The 13,637-nt window shown below is 48.3% G+C and overlaps 1 protein-coding gene across 1 annotated transcript; it reads left to right on the top strand.

Annotated features, from left to right (window-relative positions):
* The first annotated feature begins 2,752 nt into the window (after nt 1-2,752).
* Nucleotides 2,753-13,401, top strand: PBXIP1 (PBX homeobox interacting protein 1). Its single transcript, XM_015826049.1, has 11 exons — nt 2,753-2,768; nt 7,000-7,096; nt 7,406-7,460; nt 7,678-7,739; nt 8,572-8,713; nt 8,874-9,110; nt 9,620-9,643; nt 10,020-10,090; nt 10,785-10,943; nt 11,607-12,595; nt 13,118-13,401. Exons 2-11 carry the CDS (start codon nt 7,034-7,036, stop codon nt 13,176-13,178), a joined length of 1,863 nt encoding a protein of 620 aa, XP_015681535.1. The 5' UTR covers nt 2,753-2,768; nt 7,000-7,033; the 3' UTR covers nt 13,179-13,401.
* Nucleotides 13,402-13,637: the final 236 nt, after the last annotated feature.

Raw genomic sequence — 13,637 nt, 5'->3', positions numbered from 1 at the left:
TCCACGAGTCACGAAGGGGCCAAAGTTTCCCCCCTGCTGGCTCAGGAATTCTGGGAGTTGAAGTCCACAAGTCATAAAAGAGCCAAGGTTGCCTACCCCTGGTCTAGTGGTTAGGACACCAAGTTAGAATAAAGGAGACAGTGAGTTCTCGTTAGGCATAAAAGCCAGCTGGGTGACTTTGGTCCAATCACCAGGAGGTACTGAGTTCTAATCCCACTTTAGCCACGAAAGCCAAATGGGTGACTTTGGGCCAGTCCCTCATTCTCAGCCCAATCATCCTCACAGGCTAGTTGTGGGGAAAGGAGGAAGGATTATTAGGTCATGTTTGGTGCCTTGAGTTATTTATAAAAACAAAGGTGGGTTAAAAAAAAAGGGGGGGGGGTAAATAGAGAATGAGAGGCAACGAAGCAAAAGGCCCACACAGTTCACACAGAGTTGTCAGCCTTGAATCTAGAGACAACTCGGCATCTGGGTCAAATTGGCAGTTTGCAAACAAGTCGATTTATGTCCTCTTCAAACCCAGCCCGTCTCAAATGCAGCCTTGCTGTAAACTCGGGTCAGGGGGTCTCCAAACGTGTGTGAACTGCAACTCCCAGAATTCCCTAGCCAGCAAAGGCAAGGTCAACTGGGGAATTCTGGGAGTTGAGGTCCGCAAGTCTTAAAAAGTTGCCAAGTTTGGAGAAACAACCCCCCCCCCCCCCCCCCCCGAATTAAGTGCCCTGGTTATTCAATCCTCTATCCCAACGCAGGGAGGGGGAGAAAGAGAGAGAGGGAGGGAAGGCAATAAATAAATTTTGGTCCAGGATATTCAGTCCAGAACAAACAAAACAAACAAACAAAAAAGAGACCACGGTGTGCTGGGCTCTTTTGAAAAGGCTCGTGTGTCCCTGCATTTGTTCTCCCCTGGCGCCCTTCCGACAGATTTATGCCTTTCATCCCGTCCGGAGAATGTGCACCAAGCAACCGATATTGTGTGCCAGGGCAGTTGTGTTGCCAGAAGGGACAAAAAGCACCCTGGCGCCGGACTCAAGATCAGGGGTTTGCGTTCTGCTGGCCGGGGGAATGAGACAAATCCAAACGGGACGGAAAATTCCTGGATCCAGCCGAGAACGGAGGGAGAAAATTGATTTTCTGGCTGGAAAAGGGCACCAAGGCCTGAATCCGTGCGGTGAATTTTGATCGTTCCTTTGGCAAAGCCTCCCAAAAACCCATATTCCTGACCTTGCTAATGTGGTTTTTGGAGTGTGTGAAGGCTGCTGACCGGCAAAGCACCCGTTTCTTTGGGTTTTTCCACCCAAAATTGGTGTCTTGACGTTTCTAACTTGCCAATGCTGGATGTCAGGTCAGGCTTCACCCTGCAGACTTCTGCCTGTCTTGGGAGACCCTCTCCACGCAACAGGGGCACCTGCCTGTTCCTGAACCCTGCTGCCGTCGGTTAACTTGGAGAAGGAAGAACTGATAAAGTAGAATGTTTACAGCTCGGAGTTGAAATGAGAGGGGTCCTTGGTAGTCTCTGAGCTTGGTGGCTTTCTTGCAGGCGTTTCATGACCCAACTAGGTAGCATCATCAGCTGGAAGAGAGAGTGGTTTGCAGAGAGAGAGGAATGAGAAGGGAAGAAGGAGAAAAGGAAGGAAGGAAGGAAAATAAAATAAATGCTTGATGCTCTGAGCTTGGTGGTTTCCTTGCAGACGTTTCATGACCCAACTAGGTAGCATCATCAGTGCTGGAAGAGAGGGGGGTATGCGGAGAAGAGAGGAAGGAGAAAAGGAAGGAAGGAAGGAAAATAAAATAAATGCTTGATGCTCTCTGAGCTTGGTGGTTTCCTTGCAGATGTTTCATGACCCAACTAGGTAGCATCATCAGTGCTGGAAGAGAGAGGGGTATGCGGAGAAGAGAGGAAGGAGGAAGGAGAAAAGGAAGGAAGGAAGGGAAACAACAAAGAAAAGGAAAAGAAGTAAGGGATCCTTGGTGCTCTCTGAGCTGGGTTGTTTCCTTGCAAGACCTTCCCGGACCCAGCTAGGTAACCACATCAGTGCTAGGAGGAGGAATCTCTGACCAAGCTTTCTTTCCTGCCCAGCATTTGGATCCTTTCCTCCCTTTATTTTTTTATTTTATGTAGTTTATTTTTGGGGGGAAGGGGAGCCGATCCCCTGGCATCTGTGCCCCCCACCTTCTTCCTGGATACGAATCTTACTGGTGTGTGTGTGGGGGGGGCTTAGTTTATGCAGCCCCCCCTCCCAGCAGTTGTGAGAGGCGGAGGCTCTGGAAACTTTGAGGGCTGAGCTGCTTGATAGGGAAATTTAAAAAAAAAAAAATTCAGCTGTTGCTGTCTCTCCAGTTCTATCCAGCTTAGTCATTCTTGAGACCCACAACTCAATTCATTATTTTTTTAAAAAATTGGAGTTTCTGCTTCCTTGACAACAATGCTCCCGGCCTGTGTTCCTGGGGGGGCGACCCCCCCTTTGTCCCCCTCCCCCTCCAAGCTCTTCCCTCTTTTTTTCTCCCCTAATTCTCCAACTTTTCCCCAACTTTTCCCCAACTTCAAAGAACCGACCCGCCTCTTTCTCAGCCCCCGCGCCTCTCATTGGCCGGCGGGCGCCGCGTTCCTCCCGCCATTGGCCTCCGAACTCTTCCCTAGTCCCGCCCCCTCCCTCTTCCCTCCTCCCCCCTCCCTCCCCGAGAGAACTTTTTGGCGATGCGAAGTTGCCAGCCGCGTCCGGATTTCCCCCGACTCGGCTGGGCGCAAACGGGGCGCCCCCTGGATTAAGGTAAGCCATGGGGTGGGGGGGTGGGGGGGGAGAGCAAAAGGGGAGGGGAAGGGGGAGAGGAACAAAGCCCTCCCCCCCACTTAGAGCGGTTCCCCCCCCCTCCCTCCCTGCAGGAAAGTCCCCTTCCCAAGTCTCGAAAGGAGGTTTTGGTCCAGCAGGGATGAAGAAGCGGGGTGTTGCAGGGTTACCATAGCAACGTCCCGGGGTGATGCTTGGCTCCTGCATCCCGCATCCTCTGGTTTTTTTTCGGGCCGGTGAACGTGCGAAGCTTCCTCTTTTCGCTCCAGCTGCTTTTTCTCTTCCAATGTTACTATTTTTATTATTGTTTTTTTTTCTCGGGCTGGAAAATTAGATTCATTATTTGAGTTTAGTTTAATTTTGTTTTGTTTTGGGACATCCAGCTTTCCTTGGATTCCTGAGCATTTGCAACAGGCTAGAGACTCCCCATTTGAGTGTTTGCAAAGGAGACCCCCCCCCACCCTCCCTTCCCCTTGGAGGAAGCGACACCTCCAAGTCTGAGGTATCACCGCTTGGTGACGTTTCCCTTCCCTTTCTCTGTATTTCTCTGGAAGCCTTCAAGTTCGCGCTGTAAACAAAGGCAGAAGCTTGCTTCCTTTTTAACTCTGGGTTTTCACCCTTGCTTCCCGCCGCTTATTTGCATTCCCTTCCCTTCAAATGCAACGAATTTGCATTTATTTGCAGCAAGATCGCTCCCCCCCCACAGTGGACTTTGTAAAAGGCAGAGCCTGTTCACCAGTACCGGCAAGAAAACTGGGAAACTAACAGGTTTTTCCTTCAAGGCATCAGCTGCAATTCACCAAAGCTAAATTTTATTGATTAATCGATTGATTTTTTAAAAAAACTGTGTTCATCGAAAAAGACGCTACCCTTGTGGGTTTTCTTTCGAAGGGCCGGCCTGGCTCTTGCCTCGATGGTGTTGCTGGCTGTGAAAATAATAATAATATCGCAATAATCATGATTGCTCAGCACGCAGGCACACGGCGGAGAACTCTAGCCCCCCCCACTTCTTTGCTGGAAAGGCTCATCGCCGCGCCTTGAAATGCAACTTCTTAAAAATTCTGGCGGCGGAAAAAATCTATTCCCCCCTCTTCTCCTTAACCGCTTGGGGTAGCTTGCAAAAAGAACATCCGAGCAAACGGTGCCAAACGGCAGGTCTCAAAACGGGCTGGAAGGAAATTGAAGATCCACGTGGTATAACAGGATTAGCAGAGTTGGAAGGGACCCTGGAGGTCTTCTAGTCCAGCCCCCTGCTCAAGCAGCAGAACCTACACCATCTCAGACAGTCTCTTCTTAAAAACCTCCGGTGATGGAGCGCCCATGCTTTCTGGAGGCAAGCAGTTCCACTGGTTAATTGTCCTCACTGCCAGGAAGTTCCAGGTTGGACCTGTCCTTGATTCATTTCCATCTGTTGCTTCTTGTCCTGCCAGCGCTTTCTGAACTAATAGTCTTTTTTTTGGGGGGGGGGGAGGAAGAAAAGCTAATTTTCCCCCTGGATGTGTGACCGAGTTTCTCCCCACAACAGGGAAAAAACTGGGCCTGCTGACGTCTGTCTGTTCACAGCAGGTTTCTGCTGGTGAGAGATAAAAACGGCTTGACAAGGTTTTGATGAAGCCAGTTTGCACAAACATTGTCGGTGACACTCTTGAATGCAAGAGACAGACACACACACCCCCTCCTCTTTCCCCAGCATGGCTGGCTGGGCCTAAAGCAGCCTTAAGAATCACGAGCAGGCCCCCAGCACAAAGTTTATATTCCTTTCTTCCATTTTAGATGCAAAGTTGGGTCTTCGCAGAGAGCCAAAGCTTTCAGTGTGCCAAACTTAAAATAACCAGATTTTTTTTTTCCTTCTCCAGCGTCTGGAGGGCCCCAATCTCTCTCCCCCCCTGCTCTGCTCAGCAAAGCCATTTCCACCTGCTAAATAGCCTTCAAGCAGAGCTAAAAATATATCACTTTCTTTCCTTTTTTTTCCCCCCATCCCAGCCAGTCTCTTGCTTTGACAGCTGTTCTTTGGAGAGTGGAGAGTAAGAATGTGTAAGCAAGCAGGAAGAGATTCCTAGGCAAAAAAACTAACATTTTTAATAGGGGAGCTTTCGTTTTGCTGGTCTCTTTTCGTTTTTTTGCTGGCTTTGCCTCTCTTTTGAGACTGCCAGGCTCAAACAGGTCTCTGAGTTGGGGTCACCCCTACCCAACACACATAACACAACCACTCACAAACACACAGTGCTGTGCTGCTCCTTATAACTTCGGCCAGCTCCGTTTCCCGCGGGTTGGATAACCGCCTGCCTCTGGGGACCAGCATAATTTAGATTCTTGACATTTTCTCTCGAATTAGAATAGCTCCACCAGGGTGGCATTAAAGTCACTCTCGTCTCTTCTTAAGAGTCTTTTTTTTGGGGGGGGGGGGGGAATGATGCTACCGACAGAATTTCTGCTTTGTCTCCTTTTTTTTCTTCTCTTTTTGTATTTATTTGTTTATTTTTGGAACTCACCCAGCTTCAAGGGTGCTAAAATAACTTGCCTAGGCTATTCTGGCGGGTGGCAAGGCACGGAATTAAAATAAGTCATTGTTTTTAAGGTTTTTTTATCTCGTCGCTTTGACTCGGTCAGGAAGCCGCTTATGAGTTTCCTGTTCGGCGGGATGAGTGGCGTATCTATTTTATAAATTATAAATTAAAACTGAGCCACTCACTAGGTCTGCTGAATTCTGCCGGCCAGAGATGTTTTTATTCTTAGGTTATTTTATTTTTTTATTTATTTATTTTTTTAAAAAAATTGATAGGCTGCCCGTCTCACCGTCAGAGTGAGCTAGGTGGCAGTTTAAATTTAATGAATCGAAATAAAGAGACAAACGATCGAATTAATTATTTGTTTGATCAATAAATACATGCCAAAAGGGCCATTTGGTTACCCCCCTCTCTCTCTCTTTCTCTCTGTTCCAGCTACTGACAATAAATTTAAGCCCCGGGACCTGAGGGTTTTCTATTTCCTCCTCCTTCGTCCTCTCTTTTTTTCTTGCGTGCTGTTGCATTTGTTATTTTTTTTTTAAAGACATTAAAACACGCCTCGTTTGTCAGTCTCCCTGGAAGAGCTTTTTAGCTATAGAGCAGCAGTGAAACAAGCTTTTTGGGGCCGTTTTTGACAAGCAAAGAGAAAGAAATGCGAACGCCTCTTCTTCAATTTCCAATAAACTTTGCTCCCCGCTCGAGTCACCCCTGCTTGTCAAGCTGAACTAATTTCTCAGCCCTTCTGTACAAATTTTCTTCTATCCTGTCCTCCCTTGTCCTTCTTTTCATTAAACCAATTCCTGCAAGTCCCAATTCCTTCGTATGTTTTAGTCTCCAGTCCCCTAACCATCTTCCTTGCTCTCCTCTGCCCTCTTTCCAGTGTCCAGAGAAGAGCCACAAAGATGATAATAATCTAGACAATTTGAGGTTGATTTAGCCAATTTGAAATCTAGTCTGCTTATAATGGCAGGACCTGGAAGGAATTTTAGGAACTCGATTTTTTTTTCTCTCTCTCATCTTTTTCCTTCCTTCCTTCCTTCCTTCCTTCCTTCCTTCCTTCCTTCCTTCATCTTTTTCCTTCCTTCCTTCCTTCTCTCTCATCTTTTTCCTTCCTTCCCTCTCTCTCTCTCTGTCGTCTTCTTTCTTCCTTCCTTCCTTCTCTCATCTTTTTCCTTCCTTCCTTCCTTCTCTCTCATCTTTTTCCTTCCTTCCTTCCCTCTCTCTCTCTGTCGTCTCCTTCCTTCCTTCCTTCTCTCTCATCTTTTTCCTTCCTTCCTTCCCTCTCTCTCTCTGTCGTCTCCTTCCTTCCTTCCTTCTCTCANCTTCTCTCTCATCTTTTTCCTTCCTTCCCTCTCTCTCTCTCTCTCTCTCTGTCGTCTCCTTCCTTCCTTCCTTCTCTCTCATATTTTTCCTTCCTTCCTTCCCTCTCTCTCTCTCTCTGTCATCTCCTTCCTTCCTTCCTTCCTTCCTTCCTTCCTTCTCTCTCATCTTTTTCCTTCCTTCCTTCCCTCTCTCTCTCTCTCTCTGTCGTCTCCTTCCTTCCTTCCTTCCTTCTCTCTCATCTTTTTCCTTCCTTCCCTCTCTCTCTCTCTCTCTCTCTGTCGTCTCCTTCCTTCCTTCCCTCTCTCTTTCTCTGTCGTCTCCTTCCTTCCTTCCTTCCTTCCTTCCTTCCTTCCTTCCTTCCTTCCTTCCTTCCCTCCCTCCAGGTGGATATTTGAGCATTTCAGGGCATGAAAAGGCATGGCTGAACACACAAATTCGCAGGAGACGGAAAACAACAGCTGGGTGATCACAGGACCAGAGGTGAGCGTGATTCAGGAGGTGCTTTTCAGGTAGCATGTCAAGAAATCCCCCGCATCTTTTTTTCCTCGTCCCTCCCATTTTACTGGCCTGTCTTCGAACATATTTAGCTGTCCATGCATCTCTAGCATAGCCCAAAAGACAGGTAGTCCTCGACTTAAATGAGGGGTCCTTATATTTTTCTTACTCAGCACCTAATCTCGCCGAGTCAAGTTCTTTCAAAGATTCTCGGGTAATTTGGGGAAATTTTGGAAATGTTTTTTGTCCCCCTCCCAAAAAAAAAACTTTTATAACCCACTTTTTTCTCTCTAGGCTGCCCCTGTGGAAGATCTTGGTTGCGAAGCTTCAGAAGAAACCCAGTTGGAAGGCAAGTTAACCATGGTTAACACTGAGGGGACACAGGAAGGGAAGAGGAGAGTTTTTTTCCCCACGCTGCCTGTTGTCCGCAAACTTCCCCTTAACTCTCTGCCCTTTCCTGCGGCAGTGAAAATCTCATTTATGGGTTTAAAAATGAATAAAGAGGAATATGGAAAGATTCTGGGGTCAAAATCAGTTGTGGGTTTTTGTTTTTTTTCCCCCAACAGCTTCTCCGCCCGAGACTGAGCTTTTCGTGGACAGTCCAGATCTGGAAGAAGAGAAATCAGAGGTTGAATGTTGAAATTGAGGGCCCGGGGCATGTGTGTGGGGGGGGGGGAGGAAGCCATGACTCTGTAGCATTTGAAGACATTTTGAACAGCTCCAGAGAGGCACTGCTTCTCCATCCTTTAAATTAATCCACTTATCCAAATCTCCGTGCACTTGGCGTTTTGAAAAGGAGCCCTGGCTCCTGGGAAGTGAATCGCTGCTGGGGTTTCATTAACTGGGGCATCAACAAACAAAAACATTTATATTATATATCTATACATCTGTATATCTATATGTGTATATATGTCGTGAAATAGATAAACAAAAACGATCACCAGGATAAAATCATAAACAAAACTGTTTAATCTACAAAACAGTTTTGTTTATGATTTTATCCTGGTGATCGTTTTTGTTTATCTATTTCACAACATGTGTATACCCAGGATTCGTGTTTTTAATATTATTAAATGGGTGTCTCTCTCTCTCTCTCTCTCTCTCTCTCTCTCTCTCTCTCTCTCTCTCTCTCTCTAACAAAATAGCCATCTCTTTCTTTCTTTCTTTCTTTCTTTCTTTCTTTCTTTCTTTTTTCTTTCTTTCTTCTTTCTTTCTTTCTTTCTCTTTCTCTCTTCTTCCCTTCTTTCCTTCCCCTCCAATTCTCTTCCCTTCCTTCTCTTCCTTTCCCTTCTCTTCTCCTTCCTTCCTTTCCAATTCCCTTTTTTTCCTTTTCCCCTCCCTCCCTCCCTCCCTCCCTCCCTTCCTTCCTTCCCATCCGCTGCTCTATAGATCCCTAGACAAAAAGATAAAGAATAATCACTTCCGAACCAGGACAAACCTCCACACTTTTTCCCACCCAGAGTCCCGAGGCAGAAGACAACCTCATTTCCAGAGATTCTTCCAGCCAAGAATCTTCTACTCTCTTATTGCTGGACGAAAAGAAAACGGACAGCCCTCGTGCGGAGGAAGAATTTTTCCCCCTCTCACAATCCACCCCAACAGGTGCTTTTTAAAGTGGATCAGCTTTTGGGCCATTTTGAATCTTTCTCTTTGGTCAAGGAGGGCGTCCTTCGATGGCCTGTGTGGCCGCCACGAGTGACCGCCTGGCCTTCAAACCGGGTAGGTGACCCTGGACCTCTTTCCCTTGTCCCCCCCCCTGCAGGTCCCCCCGAGGATGAACCGAAGGCTTCCAGCGTCGGGGAAGAAGCAGCGTCCCCCGAGGCCGACGTGGAGGGTCTGCGTCGACGGAAAGGCCGCGTCGAGATCCAGCAGGTGGGGCCGGAGCTGCCCCACGATCGAGTGATGGGAGTTCCTGAGGACGAGGACGATGGTCTTTCCAGGATGAAGTGGCTGCTGGCCGTTTTAGCCGTTGTGGGTTTTGGAATTCTGGCTACGTTGGGTAAGCAAGAATCACCCAGATGAATTTTCTGAATTATCTATCATTGTCTGTCTGTCTGTCTGTCTGTCTCTCTCTCTCTCTCTCTCTCTCTCTCCCTCCCTCCCTGTCTGTCTGTCTGTCTGTCTGTCTATCTACATCTATCCATCTATCTTCTAATCTATCATCTACCGATCTCTCTGTGTATCTATTTCTATCTTACCTATTTCTCTTATGTCTGTCTATCTATCATCTATCAATCTTCCTTCCTTCCTTCCTTCCTTCCTTCCTTCCTTCCTTCCTTCCTTCCTTCCTTTCCTTCTTTCCTTCCTTCTTTCCTTGCCTGTCTGTCTGTCTGTCTGTCTGTCTGTCTGTCTGTCTGTCTGTCTGTCTGTCTGTCTGTCTGTCTATCTATCTATCTATCTATCTATCTATCTATCTATCTTCTAATCCATCATATCTCTCTCTCTCTCTCTCTCTTTATATCTGTCTGTCTGTCTCTCTCCTAAATCCTTTTTTGCTTCTCTCCACAGGGGTCTTTCTTGAGGCCGAGGACGGTGAGTTTGGGGCGAGGTCTGCATGCTTTTCCGTACAGGTAGACCTTGACTTTTGACCTCAGTTGAGAACAGGATTTCTGTTGCTAAACAAGGCGGTCCTTAAGGGAGTCGCACCCGATATTGCAACCTTTTCTGCCACAGTCCTTAACTGAATCACTGCCCTTAAGCGCAGAATGCTGCATTCATTAAATGACTACTGAAAAAATATTATTTTTTTAAAAAAATCTCCAGCCACGGGATGCCTCAACTTAAACACTGAATGGATTTACAACCGTAATTCCAGGCTCAGTTACAGTCGTAAGTTGAGGACTGCCCCTATTTTTTAAAATTGTAATTTTTTTTTCACGTTCCTCCCCCCCCCCACCTCCACCTTCAGGAGGTCTGGATATGCTGAACCTGGGGCTGAGTTCTGACGGAGAAGGGCCGCATCCTGCCAACAGTGGACAGGTAAGGAAAGGGATGGGGTTATGGGTGGATCCCTGATCCAGACCTTGGAATAACGGATTAAAACAGAACTTGGGAGGATCTGTTTGCAAAAAGGAAGGCAGGATAGCTGTGTGCAGGCAGATGAAGTGACAGAGAAGGTGGGCCAATAAGAGAAATACGGGTAGAGTACAAGATAAGCAGCGGTCTTGATGTCATTTTTTTTTTTAAAAAGAAAAAATTATCAGCTTGATTTAAGATGGGTAGACTTCAACTCCCAGAATTCCCCAGCCAGTGTTAACAGGCTGGGGAATTCTGGGAGTTGAAGTCTACTCATGCTGGCTGTGGGTTTCTGGGAGTTGAAGTCCATCCATCTTAAAAGTCCCCCCCGACTAATTGATCATTGAGGCTCCTTCCAACGCTGCAATCCAACGAACCTTTGCTAGCAGTGAAACGGACAGTCTTGGAGAAGGTCTGAGCTAACCAGATCCATGAGGACTAGTGGCGCATGGACCCTGGAAAGAGATGGGACAATTACTATTGCTCAAGTCCACTAAAGGTTGGGAAACCATAATGGCCCATACACCACCATGCTTCTCTCTTCCCTGCTCCAGATCTGCCAGGTAGAGAGATAGGACAGGTCAAACCCTCATGATGGTGGTCAAGAGGTGGTCCCTCCCCATTTTTTCTTCCCCCCCCTCCGCCCTCCCTCTGCCAGGACTGGTCACCCTCCCTGGATTCTGCGAACGACGCTCAACTCCGCGTAGGCAAGGAAGCTCTTTCTGAGGATCCAAAGAGCTTGGATGCCATGGGAATCTTGCTGGATAAATTAGCCAAGGAAAATCAGGATATCCGACTGATGCAGGCTGAACTTCAGGTATTGGGGAAGGGTCTTCACACAACCGGTGGGCACTGGGAGACCCGCCGGGCAAATGAGGAAGCTGGGTTTGCGTAACGACGGCAGTGAAAAAGCTGTAAAATCGGGCAGGCCTCTATGCTTAGAGCCTGGGACAGTTTTTATACCAAACCTGCAAAACGTAAGGCCTCTTTTTGTGATTGCAAAAATTAAGGAACTTTTGAGTGCCCAAAAAAAAAAAAAAGCTTTTTGACTGCAAAAATAAAGAGCTTTGTGATTGCAAAAATTCAGACGTTTCTGTTGGCAAAAATAAGCACTTTGTGATTGCAAAAATTCAGACGTTTTTGACTGGAAAAATAAGAGCGTTTTGACTGCAAATAAGAGAGATCTTTTTGATTGCAAAAAACTGCAAAAACAAGACCGTTTTTGCTTGCCAAAGATAAAGCCTTTCGGACTGCAAAAATAAAATGTTTAGGAGGGCTAAAAAATAAATCTTTTTTGCCTGCAAAAATAAGAATTTTGTTTGATTGCAAAAATGAAACCTTTTTGGATTGCAAAAAATAAGAATTTTTGACTGCAGAAATGAAACCCTTTGGACTGCAAAATTAAGAATTTTTCGACTGGCAAAAATAAGATCTTGAGCAGAATCTCTCTCTCTTTTTTTTTTTACTGCTTGCTTCACAGGCCCAGAAAGAAGAGCTGGAGATTTTGCTACAGAAGTCCGAAGTGAAAACTTTGGCTGTCGATTCCGTGCAACAAAATTTGGCTGCGGAAAACACGCGTTTGGCAGAAGCCTTGAAGCGGGAGACGGCGGCCCTCTCGGCCGCCCGGAGCGACATCCACCTTCTCCGGGAGAAGGTCCGTAGGCCGGAGCCGTCGGGCGATGCCAAATCCCGCCGGCATCCCGGGGAGGACACCGTCTCCCATCACCCTCCTGGCAAACTCGAGCGTCAGGAGAAGGAACTCCATCGCCTGCGTTCCTTGCTGGCTTCCTTCCGGCAGGATTTGGGAAGGCTGGTTGAAAAAACTCCTCTGGAGGAACTTAAAGACCTGGAGCAGAGGCTGGGCAAGGAGCTAGACCTCAGTGAGGCCGAGAAAGAACCGCAGGTTCCGTGGAAAGCCAGGCAGGGAAAAGCGAAATCTTGGCAGAAGAAATACCAGGGGGAGGAGAAATTTCGGCACCAGGACAGGGACCCCAAAGTGGCCAGCGAGAAAGAGCCGCATCACCCCAAGAGACACCAAACGAAGCCCCCCAGGAGTGGAGACCACCAGCGGGGACCCCGGAAAGCCAGAAAGCCGATGGAACCCCAGGAATTGTGGGAGAGGCTGGCCAAGCATCCTTATTCTACCCCGCAGGGATGTTCTGGGGTCGCCGAATGTGCCCAGCGAGAGGGCCTGGCCCCCGTTCAGAAGAACGCCTTCCTGAAGCTGGTGCAGAATTATCTGGCCGGGCTGGGCTGGGGGCAATATGCTGGCGAGTTGGTCCCGGTGCTAGAGGGTCATTTCGGCAGCGAGGGGGTCTTCGCCCACGAACGCGTCAGCTTTGTGGACTTTCTGGATAAAATCGAAGATGCCCTGGAAGAGCTGGCCCGGTCTCTGGGGGTGAGCGAAGACGGGGTGGACGATTTTGAAGACGTGATCCTGAAGCAGCTTGGGGCGGCCCCCGGGCGCAGGTAAGGAAAGAAGGAAAGAAGGAAGGAGAGGAGAAAAAGGGAGGGAGGGAGGGAGGAAGGAAGGGGAGGAGGAAGAGAGAGAAAGGAAGGAAGGAAGGAAGAGGAGGAAGAGGAAGGGAGGAAGAGGAGAAGGAGGAGGAAGAGGGAAGGAAGGAAGGGGAGAAGGAAGAGGGAGAAGGAAGGAAGAAGGAAGGGGAGGAGGGAGGAAGGGAGGAAGGGGAAGAGGTAGAGAGGAAGGAAGGAAGGAGGAGGAGGAAGAGGAAGAGGAAGGGAGGAAGAGGAGGAGGAGGAAGAGGGAAGGAAGGAAGGGGAGAAGGAAGGAAGGAAGGGGAGGAGAAGGAAGAGAGGAAGGAAGAGGAGGAGGAGGAAGAGGGAGGGAAAAGGAAGGAAGGAAGAGGAGGCGGAGGAGAGGGAAGGAAGGAAGGAAGAGGAGGCGGAGGAGAGGGAAGGAAGGAAGGAGGGAGGGAGGGAGAAGGAAGGAAGGAATCCCCGTTGAGTGATCATCTGCTCCCTTTCTTGCAGATCAACTCATGGACACGGCGCCAAAGAGCGGAGCCCTCATAAGACCCGGGCGTACGGCTAGCCCTCCTTCGGCCATCTGGACTTTGGTGGAAGTCTCCAGGGAAGAACCTTCTTAATTTCCTTGCCACTTTTCTTTTGTGGGGGGGGCTACCCCCTCCCCTCTTTGATCTTTATATCCCGTCTTATATGTCCCGAGTGACGTCCAGTGAAAGTTAGTAGCTGATGCCTCCGAGATCTCCTTCCCACAGTCCGCGTTTTGGGGTGAATTGCAGACAGTCCTCGACTTACGACGGCAATGGAGCCCCCCAGGTTTCTGCTGTTAAGCGAGACGCTGGCTAAGGGGGGGTGGTTGCCCCGTTTTACGACCTTTCTTGCCACGGTCATTCAGGGAGTCGCCACAGCTGACAAGTCGGTCAGACGGTTGTTAAACGAATCTGGCTTCCTCATTGATTAGTCAAGACGGTCGCAAAAGGGGATCACATTATCCCGGGACGCTGCGACCGTCATCAATACGAGTCCG

The sequence above is a fragment of the Protobothrops mucrosquamatus genome, unplaced genomic scaffold (genome assembly GCF_001527695.2).
Source record: "Protobothrops mucrosquamatus isolate PMUCROS unplaced genomic scaffold, P.Mucros_1.0 scaffold2939, whole genome shotgun sequence".
Classification (NCBI taxonomy): Eukaryota; Metazoa; Chordata; class Lepidosauria; order Squamata; family Viperidae; genus Protobothrops; species Protobothrops mucrosquamatus.
Note: the sequence above shows the minus strand (reverse complement) of the source record. Positions and strands in the feature narration are given on the sequence as shown.

What these genes read in the sequence shown, in the direction of transcription:
- PBXIP1 (XM_015826049.1), top strand. Translation starts at nt 7,034, where the DNA reads ATGGCTGAACACACAAATTCGCAGGAGACGGAAAACAACAGCTGGGTG. An exon ending in AGAAGAAACCCAGTTGGAAG is followed by an intron (nt 7,461 to 7,677) that starts GCAAGTTAACCA and finishes TTCCCCCAACAG; the next exon opens with CTTCTCCGCCCGAGACTGAG. An exon ending in CTCACAATCCACCCCAACAG is followed by an intron (nt 8,714 to 8,873) that starts GTGCTTTTTAAA and finishes CCCCCCCTGCAG; the next exon opens with GTCCCCCCGAGGATGAACCG.